At 39.6% G+C, this 15446-nt stretch overlaps 1 protein-coding gene across 9 annotated transcripts in view; it reads right to left on the bottom strand.

Moving 5' to 3' along the window:
- Window positions 1-15446, bottom strand: part of Akap13 (A-kinase anchoring protein 13) — a 285104-nt gene that overhangs the window by 201453 nt on the left and 68205 nt on the right. For 7 of the 9 annotated variants that reach the window (XM_027408164.2, XM_027408163.2, XM_027408161.2 and 4 more), the window contains exon 1: window positions 117-237. In XM_027408164.2, coding sequence (XP_027263965.1) covers window positions 117-152 — 36 coding nt within the window. In that variant the 5' untranslated portion in view covers window positions 153-237. Of the gene's footprint in view, window positions 1-116; window positions 238-12471; window positions 12516-15446 lie in introns of those variants that run through there. The other 2 variants (XM_027408158.2, XM_027408162.2) reach the window with 2 other exon arrangements.

The following is a 15446-nucleotide window of genomic DNA, read 5'->3' on the forward strand; positions in this document are numbered from 1 at the left end:
ACACAAATTAAACAGATGAATGAATGAATGAATGAATGAATACATAAATAAATAATTTTTAAGAGCAAGGACAAGGAAACTAAAGAGCTGGCTTAACAGAGGTTAAGACCACTCACTGTTCTTACAGAGGACTTGAGTGTAGCTCCTAGCATCCATGCTGGACACTTGGGTGGCTCACATCTGCCTGTAACTCAAGGTCTAAGGAAGCTGATGCCCTCTTCTGGCTTTTTCAGATACCTGTATTCAATTGACATATAGTCAAACAAACACATTGATAAAAACTTTAATTAAAAAACAGAATATTAATAGTCTCATCTCAAGTGACAAAGCAAGTCTCAAAGAAGCAATGAAAAACTTGAATCTTCAATCAAAGACTGGTAACTTTAAAATATAAATCTTAGCCCAATTTCTCCTTCCATAAAATAAGAAAACTCCTAATTCATTGCTTTGTCAGAGAAGTAGAACAAGATTACTAAGAAAGCACACACAGAAAGTTCCAAGTAAATAACAGAGATACAGGACAGAAGTTTAGCTAAAGCGCCAGTTAAGCACTGTCAGTCCCGAGTTCTCACTAAGGACCCCACCAAAGAGATCAAAACAAAATAACACTCTGTCACTTGCTCCAGATCACAAAGTTCTCCTGTGCAGTTTCATATCTTAACTGATCTTCCTTTTGAGGACATAAATCCTAACCTTTTCTTCAGATGATCAATTATTTATTCACACATGGGGCAAAGCTCTTTCCTGAGGATGACTTGGAATTCTACTTGAGAACATTTAACCAAAACTACCATGCCTATTCGAAAGGCACTGAGATATAGAAGCACAAGTAAAACTGAAGAAGGCAATAGAAACAAATTTCAAGTGCTGCCCTCAACTCTTAAGGAATGTGCAACCGAGTAAATGGGGAAAACACATCCACAAAAATGCATCTAAAGTGTTAGAAGTGTTAAGTGGTCTGTGAAGCACAGTGGAGACACAAGAGAGGCATGATGGGTTCCACAGCAGGGCAAAGGGTAAGGCAGGGTACCATACAAACAAATGCCAGAAACAAATCCTGAAAGCTAAACGGTTCAGTGGTGGTGGTTGTGTGTTGTGGGGGGGGGGGTGGTATTTCAAAGCAAGTAACAATATATTTGGAACTCATTTATTACGGAGCATTCCACCAACCCAGCATAGCACCACCCATAGCTAGGGATCTTTAAACTGCCAATTGTTGAAGTCAAAAGACTGCTGTAGTTTCGATAGGCAGTCCTCGGGCAAATTCAAAAAACCTGTGGGATCTTATCAGTTCTATTTGCATCATGACCTATACTGCTTCCACTACAAAGCAGATGTGGCCTTAATTATCCATGTCCACACAAAGAACCTGTGAAAATTCAAAATGACATAGAAAGTACTGTGAAACATAGTATGAAGTATTACTAGCTCTAGTAACAGAGTGATCCTCTGAAAATCACCATTTACTGGTAACATAACTGCTGCTACATTCAATAATACAAATCTTAACAGGGGCTTCAAAATTTATTAACAATGTACCCAGAAAGCTGGGCTTACAGAGAAGCTAAGTACTTGTCCTTTTGAAATAGCAACCTACATGACAATTTCCTGTTTCTCTTTGATGAGTTGCTATATCATCAATGTTGGAAGACATAAATCTACCCAAACTGTTCCATTTTAATTCACCAACGGCTTTTAAAACTGTTTTGTCTGTTTGGTTCAACTTTAGTGGGCACCAGGATTACAGAATTCTGGTTTTTAGGCTCCAAGCCCAGCATTCTACATGTTGGGAGTGGGGTGTTCTAAAGCTATCCTTTCTGAGGCTCCCATCAGTTCTGCCAGCATCTCCTCCTGCTGTCAATCTGAGCTTTACTATGAGTACAACACATCCAGTCTTCTATAACTAGAGCTCCCATTCAGGTAGCAAGAACTTCATAATACCTATTTTTTTTTTTTGAATGAATTAAGCATACAGAACATTGTATTTCAATCTTCACTGGCCAGCAAGATTCCTCTTCAAGTACTAAATGGAAAATTTAACTTCCCTCAGAGTTATTTGAAAGCTTAGGAAACATAAAGCTATTATAAAATGTATCCTTTAAATAGTCAGTGAAAACCACCCTTGTTAGTTCTAACAATGCCACTTAAAATGTAAAGCTCAAACTACTACAAACTGATTAAAAAGTCCAACAGATGGAAACAAGATTTTTCTCTGTAAAACCATACTGTGGGGCAACAGATGATTTCCTTATATATTCTGACATTAGTCAAAAAGTGCTGCTATTTAAATATAATTCTCAGATCTGGCTGGATAGAGCCACCAGTCAATGAAATGTTGAAGCAGACCTATCAGAAAAGTATTGTTAAGATAGATAATGCACTTAAGAGGTCAAAATGCTGGTAAGGCCCATGGTAGGAACAAAATATAACCTAACTGTAAAGTGAGTCAAAGATTGTTTCATTTCCTGCTGTAGAAACACATTTCCCAGGAACGGGAGCACGTGTGTGTAGGGGGTGGGGGTAGCGGTGGGGGGTTGAGGGAGGTGAGGATGTCCACTAACAAACTGTAATAAATTGATCTTTCCTACTGGGGAAACTGAGAACATTTAAGTACAGGTACCCTACGTTCTTTGGTTCTTCCCAATTTTGACTTATGCAAACTACATTTAGGAATATTTTTGAAAGTGGTCACAATTTTTTTTTATAGGTTTCTCTCTCTCCACACAGTACCAACATTAGTGCTATCAGATGATGATTCTAATGGCATTTGGACTGAGATCTGTTATAATGATCATGAACAAGTACATCAATCTCATAACCAAAGTGCAAATCGCTAGGAGGCTAGAAACAAGTCCAAAGTGGAGGGGGGAAAATGCAATGTGGTAGCCCTAAGTCATTCTTGGTCAACATCCAGATGCAGAATGGATCAGCTTTTCTGAGTTCCCTTCTGCACATAGGTTCTGGGCCTATCTTGATCTGAACACAAGTCCACTGGGACACTTGAAGAACCTTTTTAAACTCACACTTGCCAAGATACAAAGTGGAAATATTAACCAAAACCCTATTATTGTGAAAAGCACATTAAGCAATCCATATTAACTGCAAGCCATAGTACCTTTCCCTATTGAAGATGTCAATTGAAATAGTTTTTCTTTTCTTTGAAAAAAAAAACAGATCATAATGGCTGTGGATTAGTCTAATACAAGCAGCTAAAATCACTAGATATGGTTTTGTTTTGCACAACTTAAATAAGGAAAGGCAGCTAGTACTGGCATTTAAAAAAAATATGGTATTTGTCAATTATTAGGATGTTTTTTGTCTCATATCAGAAGCTATTACATGTAAAAGTATTGGTACCAGGAGAAAAGGAGAAAGGACAACATAATAGACCATATTAGTTGAGGTTCTGGACATTTGTTTTGCAATTGAAATGGCTCTTGAAAATCTAATAAACAGCAGTCTTATCCCAAGCATAGTGAAGACAATGATTATTAACCCATGTATTACCTTGTAATCTGTCTTGGAAAAGAATTTATCTCTCATGTGTGACTATATCATCAAATTAAATATTCTAAGGAACTTTTAAAGTTATTTACTTTGTTGGAGGAGTGCCTTTGTGTTTCCTTAAAGAGTAGACGTACTTGATGGAAACTCTCCCCCTGGCCCCATAGCCAAAAAGTAAACAAACAGCCTTAGAGCTATAAAAAGGCAATCTGCAACAGAAGAATATGAGAAATACACCTACTTTTGCCTCCTTAAAAGTGTTCTTCTGGTCATTTTATCAAATTGCCAACATCCAATATAAACCATCTGAGAGAGTGTTTGGCATAGCAGTCTCCTCTAGAGTTACAGCTAAAAATAGCATTAACCACAGAACACTCAAAGCCCACTGGAAAACTTCACAAACCAGTAAAGAACATTGTTCTAATTTAATACAAAAAGGTATCCAGAAATGCAGAAGCTGAATTCTGAGAAATACCTTCATGTTCTAGTGCCTTGACCTTACTAGCTCAGGGCTAAAAACGCATCACCCTTTTAAGGATGTTCTAAGTATAATGATGAAGTGTTTGGCTGATCACTGAGATGGCTATTCAACTATGTCAAAAGTTACAAAATATGATTTATTTAGATTAGTTCTCCCACTTATTTCAAATAAAGATGGCGACCTACTTCATGTTTCTACAGTTCATGAAGATGTCCTACCCCTTACCTGTTTGCTCCATCAATGCTCTACTGAAATAATCCTCTCCTTCAGTCTTCCATTCGATACATTTCTTAGTTCATTTATTCTAATTCTTATCCTACAACTTCTCTTTTGCATGTAGTCTTAAAATCAAATCAGCCCAAGTCCTGTCCCCTTTCTCACTGACCAAGCTAATTACCTAAAGATTCTGCCACCTGATCAGCTTTTTCCAATGAAAGACTATAGGCAATTCCTTCAGTCTCTTTATTGCTCTATTTGCTCACTCTTCTGGAAGATGCAACTAAATAGTCCCTAAAATACAAGAATTCCTATGGCTCATCAAATTACTACCCAGGCTTAGACTTTCTCACAAAGCCATTCCCCACATACAGAGCTAACTACAAAGAACTAAACTTGGTGTAAAGTAGAAAGATGTATTCACATTAATCATTCTCTACCACTACCCCATATATAAACTAAGGAATTCATTCCAGGTCTCCTAATTCTTGACACCTATACCTACTGTTTCCTTTTACTTTGGGTCTAAGAGGCAACGAAGACCCTTTCCGCCTTTTTCCAACATGTAAAAAATTGGCTTCTAAAAGCCAGGCAGTGGTGGCATACGACTTTAATCCCAGTACTTGGGAGGCAGAGGCAGGTGGATCCCTGTGAGTTTGAGGCTAGCTTGGTCTTCAAAGAGAGTTCCAGGACACTAAAGTGATGAACAGAGGTTAACATAACTGCAACTTGATAAGTTTAAAATTATTTCAAGTGAAATAATTAATTTTTAAAACTTGAGTTAGCTAAAAGACAAAAGAACTTTGTTTATGCAAGTGTTGTAAGATTTTCACAGTTGATGGAACAGCTGTGGGGCATCACAACCACTTGGTATATAGAAGAAAGAAAATGGACTTGAATCAGTTTCTAGGAAAAGCCCCACCCTGCCCATGTACTAAATGAACCATGTTGAATTATGTTTTTCTACCATCACAACTGCACTGTGAGAACTAAATGACATAAGTATGGCATGCCTTTTAAACTGTAAAGTACTGCCTGTATATGCTTTAATGTTGTCTTTTTTTTAAAAAAAAAAAAAAAAAAGGGGGGGGGTGTTAATCTAGAAAAATTACCAGTGGCACAAATCAGTGTTTCGTATCAGTGGTATTCAAAGAAATAAGATAGTGAAATCACTATACTAAAACCATTGTATCAAACATTTAGGTTCACAAATGGACTAAGAGCAAACTTTGGAAATGTTTTTCCTTTTTTTGTTTTAGTTATTAACTCTTCTATTACTCAGAAAAATACATGACAGAAGAAACTTAAATGACTTATTTTAGCTCATGGTTTAAAAAGAAATAGAGTCCATAATGGCTGCAAGACCATGTGGCAGCTGGCCAATTTTGTCTAGTCAGGAAGCAGAAAGAAATGAATGTTGGTCATGCTTTCGTTTTATTCAGCCTAGGACCAACTCACAGGGATCATAGTGCCCACATTCAGGGTGGGCCCTACCTCCTCAGTTAAATACCTCACAAATACTTATAGAGGCTTATCTCCTAAACCCTGTCACATCAATAATCAAGACTAACCACCATAAAGAACTACAGACAACTGAAGAAAGTTGGGGATGGGAGAAGAGGCCCTCTTCAGGGAAGAGCACACCAACTGCTTAATCAGTGCCAGACAGTCGGCCCTAAAAACACCCATATAATCAGTGGAAAAAGAGACCAAGAATTTGAAAGAGAGCAGGGCAGGGGATATTGGAGAGCTTAGAGAGAAGGAAAAGAAGGGTATAATTATATTAATCTTGAGAGAGAGAGAGAGAGAGAGAGAGAGAGAGAGAGAGAGAGAGAGAGAGAGAGAGATTAACCATCATATCCTCCCAATGTAATTAAGCCATGAAAGAGCTTTTCCAAAAGCAGAATCTTGATTGCCCTGTCCTAAGTTAAATGAGAACTTTATATGCTACAATATAGATCCTCAGTTCAAAAGTATCTACTTACAACTACAACACTGATCTCAGTGACTCGAAAAACAAACTATTTTTTTCTCAAATGTGTAGTCCAAAACACACATGCTTGAACTACCTAACAACCAGGCTTCCCAAGCCCAGCATGTGTTCATAGTATAGAGCTCAGCATGCTAGGAGACTCCCAGCTATCCAGGGGTTAACTTTTAGGGCACATAAAGACAGATCCTGTCCTTCCCTGTGAGGGATGATGGGTCCAGGGCAATTACCCAGGGTCTGTGATAGCCTACAAAATCTAGCTCTTCCCTTATTCACTACATTTCTAACCTCATCCACAGGAGACTGGACCTTTCCAGCCTGAGTGCTCACTAAGTCCAAGCACTGTCTGCTGTTCCTCCATGTCATGAAGCCAGTTTCCCATAGAGCTTCTGCATGGGTTCCATTGAAGATCTGCACATCACCTGTTTCCCCCAGGCCACTCAAGTCCCTGTTTCCATGTCGAGACCCTTAGAGGCCTTTTCTGCTATCTAGCCCAAAAGAGCCCCAAGGCAGGCACCATCTTATTTTCTGGGGCTATTTTCATAAAACATTTTTTCCTCTTTAAAGTATCTTCATCAGTTGTCTGCCTCTCCTCATTGTAATCCAAGTGCCAAGGGGCATTCTGTTTGGTTCATGGCTAAGTCTCCAGCATCAGGAACAAGTACTGGGACAAAGAAGACACCTGAATCATAGAATGAATTTCCCCAGCTCCAGCCCAATTTTCACTTCTAATTCTGATGCATAACTGAAATTAATTATTCTAGGAATAAAATGCTAGAGGCTCAAATATTAATTCACAGGCATGCCTAAACTTTTGACATTGTTACACATGTTGTCACCTACAAAGTTCAAGCTTGAAACCCATGCAATCTAATTCCTCAAATTCATTATTTTATGTTGGGCTGCAATCATAGATACCTTGGGACCCAACAGCTATCTTGTGGATGTACAAGATACATGGATCTCTTTTTTTTTTTTTCTTTTTTGGTTTTTTCAAGGCAGGGTTTCTCTGTAGCTTTGGAGGGTGTCCTGGACTAGCTCTTGTAGACCAGGCTGGTCTCGAACTCACAGAGATCCACCTGCCTCTGCCTCCCCAGTGCTGGGTCTAAAGGCATGTGCCACCAATGCCTGGCTGATACATGGATCTCTTACTGAATATGCCTGAAAGCTTTCTGGAACTCTTCTTCCTATTCAACTTGGCCTTCTTCCTCAATGGTCCATTCATTCCTATATCTATTCTCACAGTCCAAAACACCAATATTTAGTAATGATACAGACTATCTCCACTTCAATTTTTGTCCTAGAGTTCCAAGACCACCATCTCTTAGGAAACCTGTGTGTCATACATATTTAAAGAACAAGTGCATTACCTCCTACTCCCTTCTAATGCTGAAAATGACATCAGCTATCCCACCCAAATCCTCAATCACCTGTCAATCATTCATTACTGTTTCACTTCTCATTTTAAATAAAGCACTTGGTTCTGTTGTTCTTTTAAAATTTTTCTTGCACCTACCACTGTCTCTCATTTTCACTCTCACGATACTATCAAGGTCATCACACAGAAAAGGATATTCCTAAAATTTCCACTTTTTAATCACCTCCACTCAATAGACCCCACACACATCTTGTAATTCATATGGCAACAATTAATACTTTTGTGGAGGAGCAAGACACACATCACCTAGTGAAGCTGTACTCATGCAAGAACATGTTGAGGGAAGCATGAACACACTTAGCTACTGGTCTTCAAAGTTCTAATTCATCGATTCTATATCTACTGAGAACATTTCCTCCAAGAAATAATTATGCATTACAGCAGCCTCATCTAAGTTATTTCACAATGCAAGCATCTGTATGGTATGCAACTCTTATTTTAAGGCAGAGCCTCACTCTGTAACCCAGACTGGCCTCAAACACATGGTGATCCTTCTGCCTCAGCCTCATGACTGCTGGGATTACAGGTGTGAATCACCGTGCCTGGCTCACAACTTAACTATTGCAAATAGTTTTGTATGAAACTCTACTCGATGAGTAAAATAACTGATTGTGGAGTCCATTCTATTTATCTTTACTTAGAGATGAAAGTTCTCAGAATTGTTTTCCTTCTTTCATAGCAGTTTTCTTTCCTCTGCTCATGACACCCTAGGAGACCTCAAATCATAATTTAAAGAAAACGTCAACATAATTGTACTAGGTAGTTTTGTGTGTCAACTTGACACAAGCTAGAATCATCAGAGAGAAAGGAGTGAGCCTCAGCTGAGGAAATGCCTCCTGAGATCCAGCTGTAAGACATTTTCTCATTTAGTGATCAATGGGGGATGGTGCAGTTCATTGTGGGTGGTGCTGCTGGTCTAAGGTTTTATAGGAAGGTGGGCTGAGCAAACCATGATGAGCAAGCCAGTAAGCAGCACCCTTCCATGGCCTCTGCATCAGCTCCCACCTCCAGGATGCTGCCCTGTTTGAGTTCCTGCCTTGACTTCCTTCAGTGATGAACAGTAATATTGAAGTGTATGCCAAATAAACCCCTACCTCCCCAAATTGTCTTTTCGTCATGGTGTTTTGTCAAAGCAATAGAAACCCTAAATAAGACAACAATCTCCTTATGTCTAAGATAAAATGGGCAAAGCAGATAATTCCCAAATATTTATTTATCCTATAAATATTCTACATCTGGGACAGTCCATGGTAGTAAGATCAGAAGGATTTTTACCTCATCTCTTTGCCACTATTTTCTCTTTCACAATTATCATTCACAAAACCACAAACTCAATTTTATACATACGTACAGGGCAGAGATATAGTCTCTATGTGTAGTCTCAACTGGCCTAGAACTCCCTATTTAAATCAAGATGGCCTTTGAACTCAGAGGGACTGTGTTCCTTCCTAGATGCTGTCAGAGAAAAGTGTTCACTTCTTCCTGTTACTATGGGCTAGCCTCCTTGCCTGATGTCCCCTTCTCCACACTTAGGCATCTTCAAATTTCTCTGACTCCTCACTCTGTCTCACTTTTTCAGAACCCTAACATGGGGCTGGATTCAGCAGTTAAAAGCACTTGCTATTCTTGCTGAGGATCCAGGTTCAATTCCTAGCACCCACATGGGAGCTCATAACCATCTATAATATCAATTCCAGGAGATGCATTGATCTCTTCTTACGTCAGTAGGCATCGAGCATGCACACAGTGCACACACATGCAAGCAAAAACTCATACACATAAAAATTAAATAAATATTTTGTAAAGGACCCGATTGAAAGTAGGTGTGGTGTCACACACCTTTAATCCCAGCACTGAGGAAAATCTCTGTGAGTTCAGGCCAGCCAGGACTACAAATCTAATTCCATGCTAGCCAAGGCTACACAAAGAAACAAAGACACCCAGTCTTTTTTTTTTTTTTTTTTTTTTTTTTAAGGCTACAATAGGTTATCCAAATAATCCAGGATAATCTCCCATCTCAACATTCACAATTCTATGTTATGATAAATCTCTCTTGCTGTATAAATAGAATCACAGTTTATGGATTAAGATAAAGACTGTTGTCGTAGGTTCCTTTTAAGTACCGATATACTCAATAACTTACACCAGTAGTAAGAGTGACTTTTGTTGCCCCACATCAGTGGAAGGGACACCTAGGCTATCCCAACCATGTGGCACAGGGTGGCAGATGCCAGTATGATGAACAAATATAATGAAGAAGTGGAAAAGATAGAAAAATGGATCTGTGTGTACCAGAACTGTAGACATGATGGTGGTGGGAGGGAGGGCTGAGGTCAACATGCTGTCATTGCCCAGCAGGGTCGATAGGATGGTGTACAACAGTCTGGAGGCCACGCTGGTGTCTATGGTCAGCCATCCCTGCCTCAGACTACAATGAACAAGCCTGAGACCCATGCGGGTATGGGACGTAAGTGCTGACTGATGACTTGGTGATATCCTCGGGGATCTCCCAGGGTGGGGAGGTGTTCATATGAATGGCATGTGTAGCCACCTGAGGCCATGATGAGGCTCAAGGTCTGTGCAGCTGCTAAAGGTCATGAGTAGGTTGATAGTCCCGATGTGGCCTGGCCGAGTTGATGTCCATAGCGTCTGCTACCACCAAAGGCCATGCAGATGTCTATGGTTTGGGCCGCTGCATGAACGCATGTTGATGTCCATAGGCCATGCTGAGCTGGCCCGGCTCCTGGCACAGAAATGTAGGAGGCCAGGCTGATCAACTCAGCTACCACCCAGGCCCAGATCCAGGGCTTTTGAGTTGGCCCGCCTCAACATGTATGACACCTATAAGCTGCTTGGAGCACGAGAAGGAGCCAGTCCTGTGGAACCACAGATGAAGAATCTGCATGACTCTGGGCAACAGGAGGATATCTGAGGATAGTCTTGGCAAGGGCCAGTATTGAAGGTGTAGCAGAAGCCAGAGGCCTTGAACCAGGCCAATGACTCATTGCAATGAACATTTGCAAGTTGTTTGGGCAAAAAGGTATACTTTGTGACACATTAAAGCTTACAATGCCATTACAATGAATGAACATGTGATGGAGAGGCAGGAAGATGGAGGAGCGGAGTGGTAAATACACCAAGGAACTGGAGACTCAGATGCTCTGATGGGAATGAGAGAAGGCTGTGGCTGATAGAAAAGCAGGTTGGTGCCCAATGAGGTCAGTGAGCTGATTTTTTTCCTTTTAGGGGGAAGGTTACAAGGGTGAGGCAGACATATAAGGGCTGGGAAATGAGGGTGATAGGGGTGTATAATGTGAAATTCCCGAAGAATTAATTTAAAAATATTAGTTTTTTAAAAAGATAAAGGGTGCTAATTCCTAGATGAAAATCTGGAGTAAATCCTTGTGAACTTGATATAAGCAAAGAATCATTCGTGAATAAGTTATCAAACACATAAATGATAAAATAAGAATTAAATGGATACAGTCAAAACTAATGTTTTTTTTTTTTTTTTTTTTTTTTTTTTTTTTTACTTCTAAGTATGCCATCAAGAAAGTAGATATCATGGCTAGAGAAATGATTTATCAATAAAGAGTACTTGCTGTTTTTGCCATGGATGGGGTTTCCATTCCCAGCACTAACATGGCAACCCACAACCACAGTTCCTGAGGATCCAAACCCAACACCCTCTTCTAATCTACAAAGGCTCAAGTCATGCATGTGGCACACATACATACATGTAAGCAAAACACTCACACACACAAGAATAAAAATATTTTTTGAAAGTGAAATGGCAATGAACAGAACAATAATTTTTGCATATCACAAACCTGACAAGGAACTTGTTTTAAAACATACAAATAATCTATTTACAACTCACTAACACAAATTACCCAATTTTTAGATGGCAAAGGGTCTCAACAGATTATTTCCCATAGACATGCAATCCCTCAGCCAACACATATTCACCACCTCCCATTGTTCCAACATCTGTTCTTTGTCCTAAACAAATTGTGGAGACATCTGAAACAACTAAAGGGCCCCGTTTTTCAAGGTGACTCCAATCCTGTAACAGAGGGCTGTCCCAGTCTCAAAACACTATAACACAAGGCCCCAGGGTTACTCACAGTTCTGGCTGTCTCCTCACCCATAAGAAAAAAGAAAAATCTATCAAGAATTCACCTTATTCAGCCTGGATTTGCCTATTTAGTCATTTCACCTTACAATGCCCTTATTTTAGGGAAATAATACGCCTGCTTTAGCCAAAGTCCTAAGATAAGTAATATTTTGAGCATTGTCCCACAGTATCACACAGTTGTAACACAGGGTACCTCAAAGGGCAGCTCAAAATCTCCATCCTGTTTTTACAAAAATGTTCTCCAGGAGAAAGTAAAAGCGAACAGCACCACTGCAGGGCGATGTTTCATATGTGCATCCGATCACACCAACTAGGTGACTTCAAACAGTCAAATATTATTTGTTCTGGGTTCAGTTCCATGCACATATTAGTAGTCATTTAGAACTTACTAAATCGATTGGTGTTGATGGCGTATGCCTTTAATTCCGGCACTTGGGAGACAGAGGCAGGTGAGTTCGAGACCAGCCGGACAGCCTCCAAAGCCACAGGGAAACCCTGCCTCGACCCTGTCCCCAATACACACACACACACACACACACACACACACACACACACCCCAAAAAAGGAGAACTTACTAAATCAAGCTGTATGTAGATGTACAACTTCATTTCCTAATTTCTACCACATCAGATTTCAAGTCTATTACAGTAAGTAAACAAACACTGATAAGCACAAAACCCAAATAAATCACATTATTTACTCACATATAATGGAGCTTGCTGTGGACTAAGTTTCATGACCCAGGACACTGAAACAAAAAGAAGAAATAGATGAGAATTGAATCAAAGTTGTCAAATATATATAAATACCAATTAAAAGTTATAGATGTCATCCATGGCACTGTGAGTACAACCCTAAGACTGAGTGATATACACTCAGTTTTTCTTAGAGATTTAAGAAGAGGGAAATCCAAAGATATTTACATTATAGTCTTTTTGGAAGGGAGCGAATTTTCAGATTGAAAAATAAAGTCAAAAGCTTCACAGTAACATCACAGTTGAACTTTCACATGACAGCCTAAGCCCATGAAATACTGTTTGACAGCGGATGTCCCCCAAACCTCACTAGGACATTTCTGGTGAAAAGAGGTAACTGAGGACCACTAAAGCTCTCCTTCTTGCTGCCTTTCCCTCAGAAAAGGGAGACTACAGTTTACCTTTAACAACTAAAATTAATGGCCAGATTTCCAGGTCATTTTTTTTTCTTTTTCTTCCCCCCTCCCCCCAGAGAGGGTTTCTCTGTGTAGCTTTGGAGGCTGTCCTGGAACTTGCTCTGTAGACCAGGCTGATCTTGAACTCACAGAGATCCACCAACCTCTGCCTCCCGAGTGCTGGGATTAAAGGCATGCCAGGTCATTTCTGTACCTGAATTTTCACCATATTAAAGAAGTTAAAGAACTTTATAGGCTTCTAGGATTATATATTTTTGAAATTAAATAGCATACTCAGATGACACCAACAGACATACTAAGTTAGAAGGGACTTACCCCAGACAAAGAATGACAAGTAACTAAAGAATGCTGAGAACACAAAAAATAGTGTTCCCCAGGATAGAGTGCACTGAGGAAGAGCACACTGACTGGTTATCCAATATCAAATGGTCAGACCTGAAAGCATACAAACATACCCATACAAGTAACATTATATGAACTGAACCGAGCAGTTTGTATTTACAGATTTAGGGATACACACACAACAGCAAATAAAGAAAAAGAGGGCATGAATTTTAGAGTGAGCAAGAGAGGTACACAGGAAGTGCTGAAGGAAGAAAAGGGGAGGAGAGAAATGACATAATTGTATTAAAACTTCAAAAATATAAAAAGTCGTTTTAAAAAAATATAAAAAAGAATAGCATACTCTTAAAATTAAAAGTCTGAAAAAAACAGTAAAAGTTTGGTTTGGTAATTTCAGTAGAACATCAGAACAGCAGGCCATCCACCAAATACTCTAAACTCCAACAGAAACTGATCTGACCTCACTACAGTCAGAGAGGACCAAAGTGACTTCATTAAAACTTCATCTGAAGCTTTTTTATTCACAGCAGATAAATTAAGACATCTACTTACTAAACATCAATATCAGCAGTTCTGAAACATTCACACAGTGAATAGTAGGCAAACTTCCACCATGAATTCTAACAGATTTCAGAAGCCCAACAATAAAACTGGAGTCCAAACAGCATAAACTTAGAGGTTAGTAAATAGTAAAATGCTCAGAACAAAAGATATTTTTGTGATCATGAATAATCTAAACATACCTCTCAAAATAAACATCCTCAGAGAACTACTACAGATCAAGCTTTGTGATAGAGATCAGGACTGTGTACGTGCATGCATGTGTGTATATGTGAGAGTGAGTGAGTGAGTGAGTGTGTGTGTGGAGAGAGAGAGAGAGAGAGAGAGAGAGAGAGAGACAGAGAGAGACAGAGAGAGAGACAGAGAGACAGAGACAGAGACAGAGAGAGGGGGGAGGGAGAGGAAGGAGGAGAGGGAGGGAAGAGGAGATAAGTAGACAGATCAGTACTCACCCCAAAAGCAACCAACATAAACTGGTGGTGTTGAGTTCTATTATTAGATCCCTAGAAACTAAATCCTCCCCAATCAGTTCCATGCCACAGGTAGGCTCCCCCATGTTTAATGAAGCGCCTGTATGGTCTTCCTCACTCATCTCTAGTCAACTCCCCACAGTGTTACTGTTATCAGGACTTGGAGTACTCTTTCCTCCATGCCTGTCTTCATTTAATGACTTTGTACTTAGAAGTACTAAAATCACTGAAAAATAAGATCAGAAGTATATCAGTTCTTTTCACTAGACAAGTTAAGTACATTTCAAGCCATCATATTCAAATAGTAACTGTGGTTTAAAAAGAAAGGTTAGGGGCTGGAGAAATGGCTCAGTGGTTAAGAATACTTGCTGCTCTTCCCAGAAGGCCAGAGTTCATTTCTCAACACCCAAATCCACTGCTTTTAAGTGTCTGTAACTCCAGTTCCAGAGGACCCAATGCCCTCTTGTGGCATCTCTGGGCAACTGCACCCAAGTACACAAAACTCCACACAAAGCTGTAAAATAAATAAAGTAATCTTTTAAAAGAGAAATACTGAAGAGGCTTGAATACCTTTTCAGTATTAAATGTCCACTTAATTTTAAATTGCTGGCCTTTTAATTGGTTTTCCAGATTCCGTTCAGACTTGCCAGGGACACAGAATTGGAAGAACATATAAACTTATGAGTCAATGTGCCTTGACTAACTTAGGAAGTGGTTCTGCCATTACACACAGTAAAAAAAAGTCATATTGACAAAGAAATTAATACTTCTGCAATCCATAAGGGTTGGCAGCATCTGTGATAAAAAAGCTGGGTGACTCACCAGCCATCTTATGCTTCATGATTTGCTAAGAAAAAAGTTTAAAATGCTGGCTTTAATATCAACTCTATGTGGCTCCATCATACTGGATGAAAGTCACATAATAGGAGGGCAAGCTGATGTGTAGAATAGTGTAGAATTATACACTCATCGAGACACACCACAAAGCCAGTCACGCACACACCGCTCTAACACAGGATTAAAGAGGGATGACAAGGTATCTGCCCTCCCACACTTTCCAACACGTCAGATCACTGTTCCACTGGTGACACAGGGCAGCAGAAACAATACATGTGTCAAAAAGAATCAAAGTAAT

Source organism: Cricetulus griseus, chromosome 3 (genome assembly GCF_003668045.3).
Source record: "Cricetulus griseus strain 17A/GY chromosome 3, alternate assembly CriGri-PICRH-1.0, whole genome shotgun sequence".
NCBI lineage: Eukaryota > Metazoa > Chordata > Mammalia > Rodentia > Cricetidae > Cricetulus > Cricetulus griseus.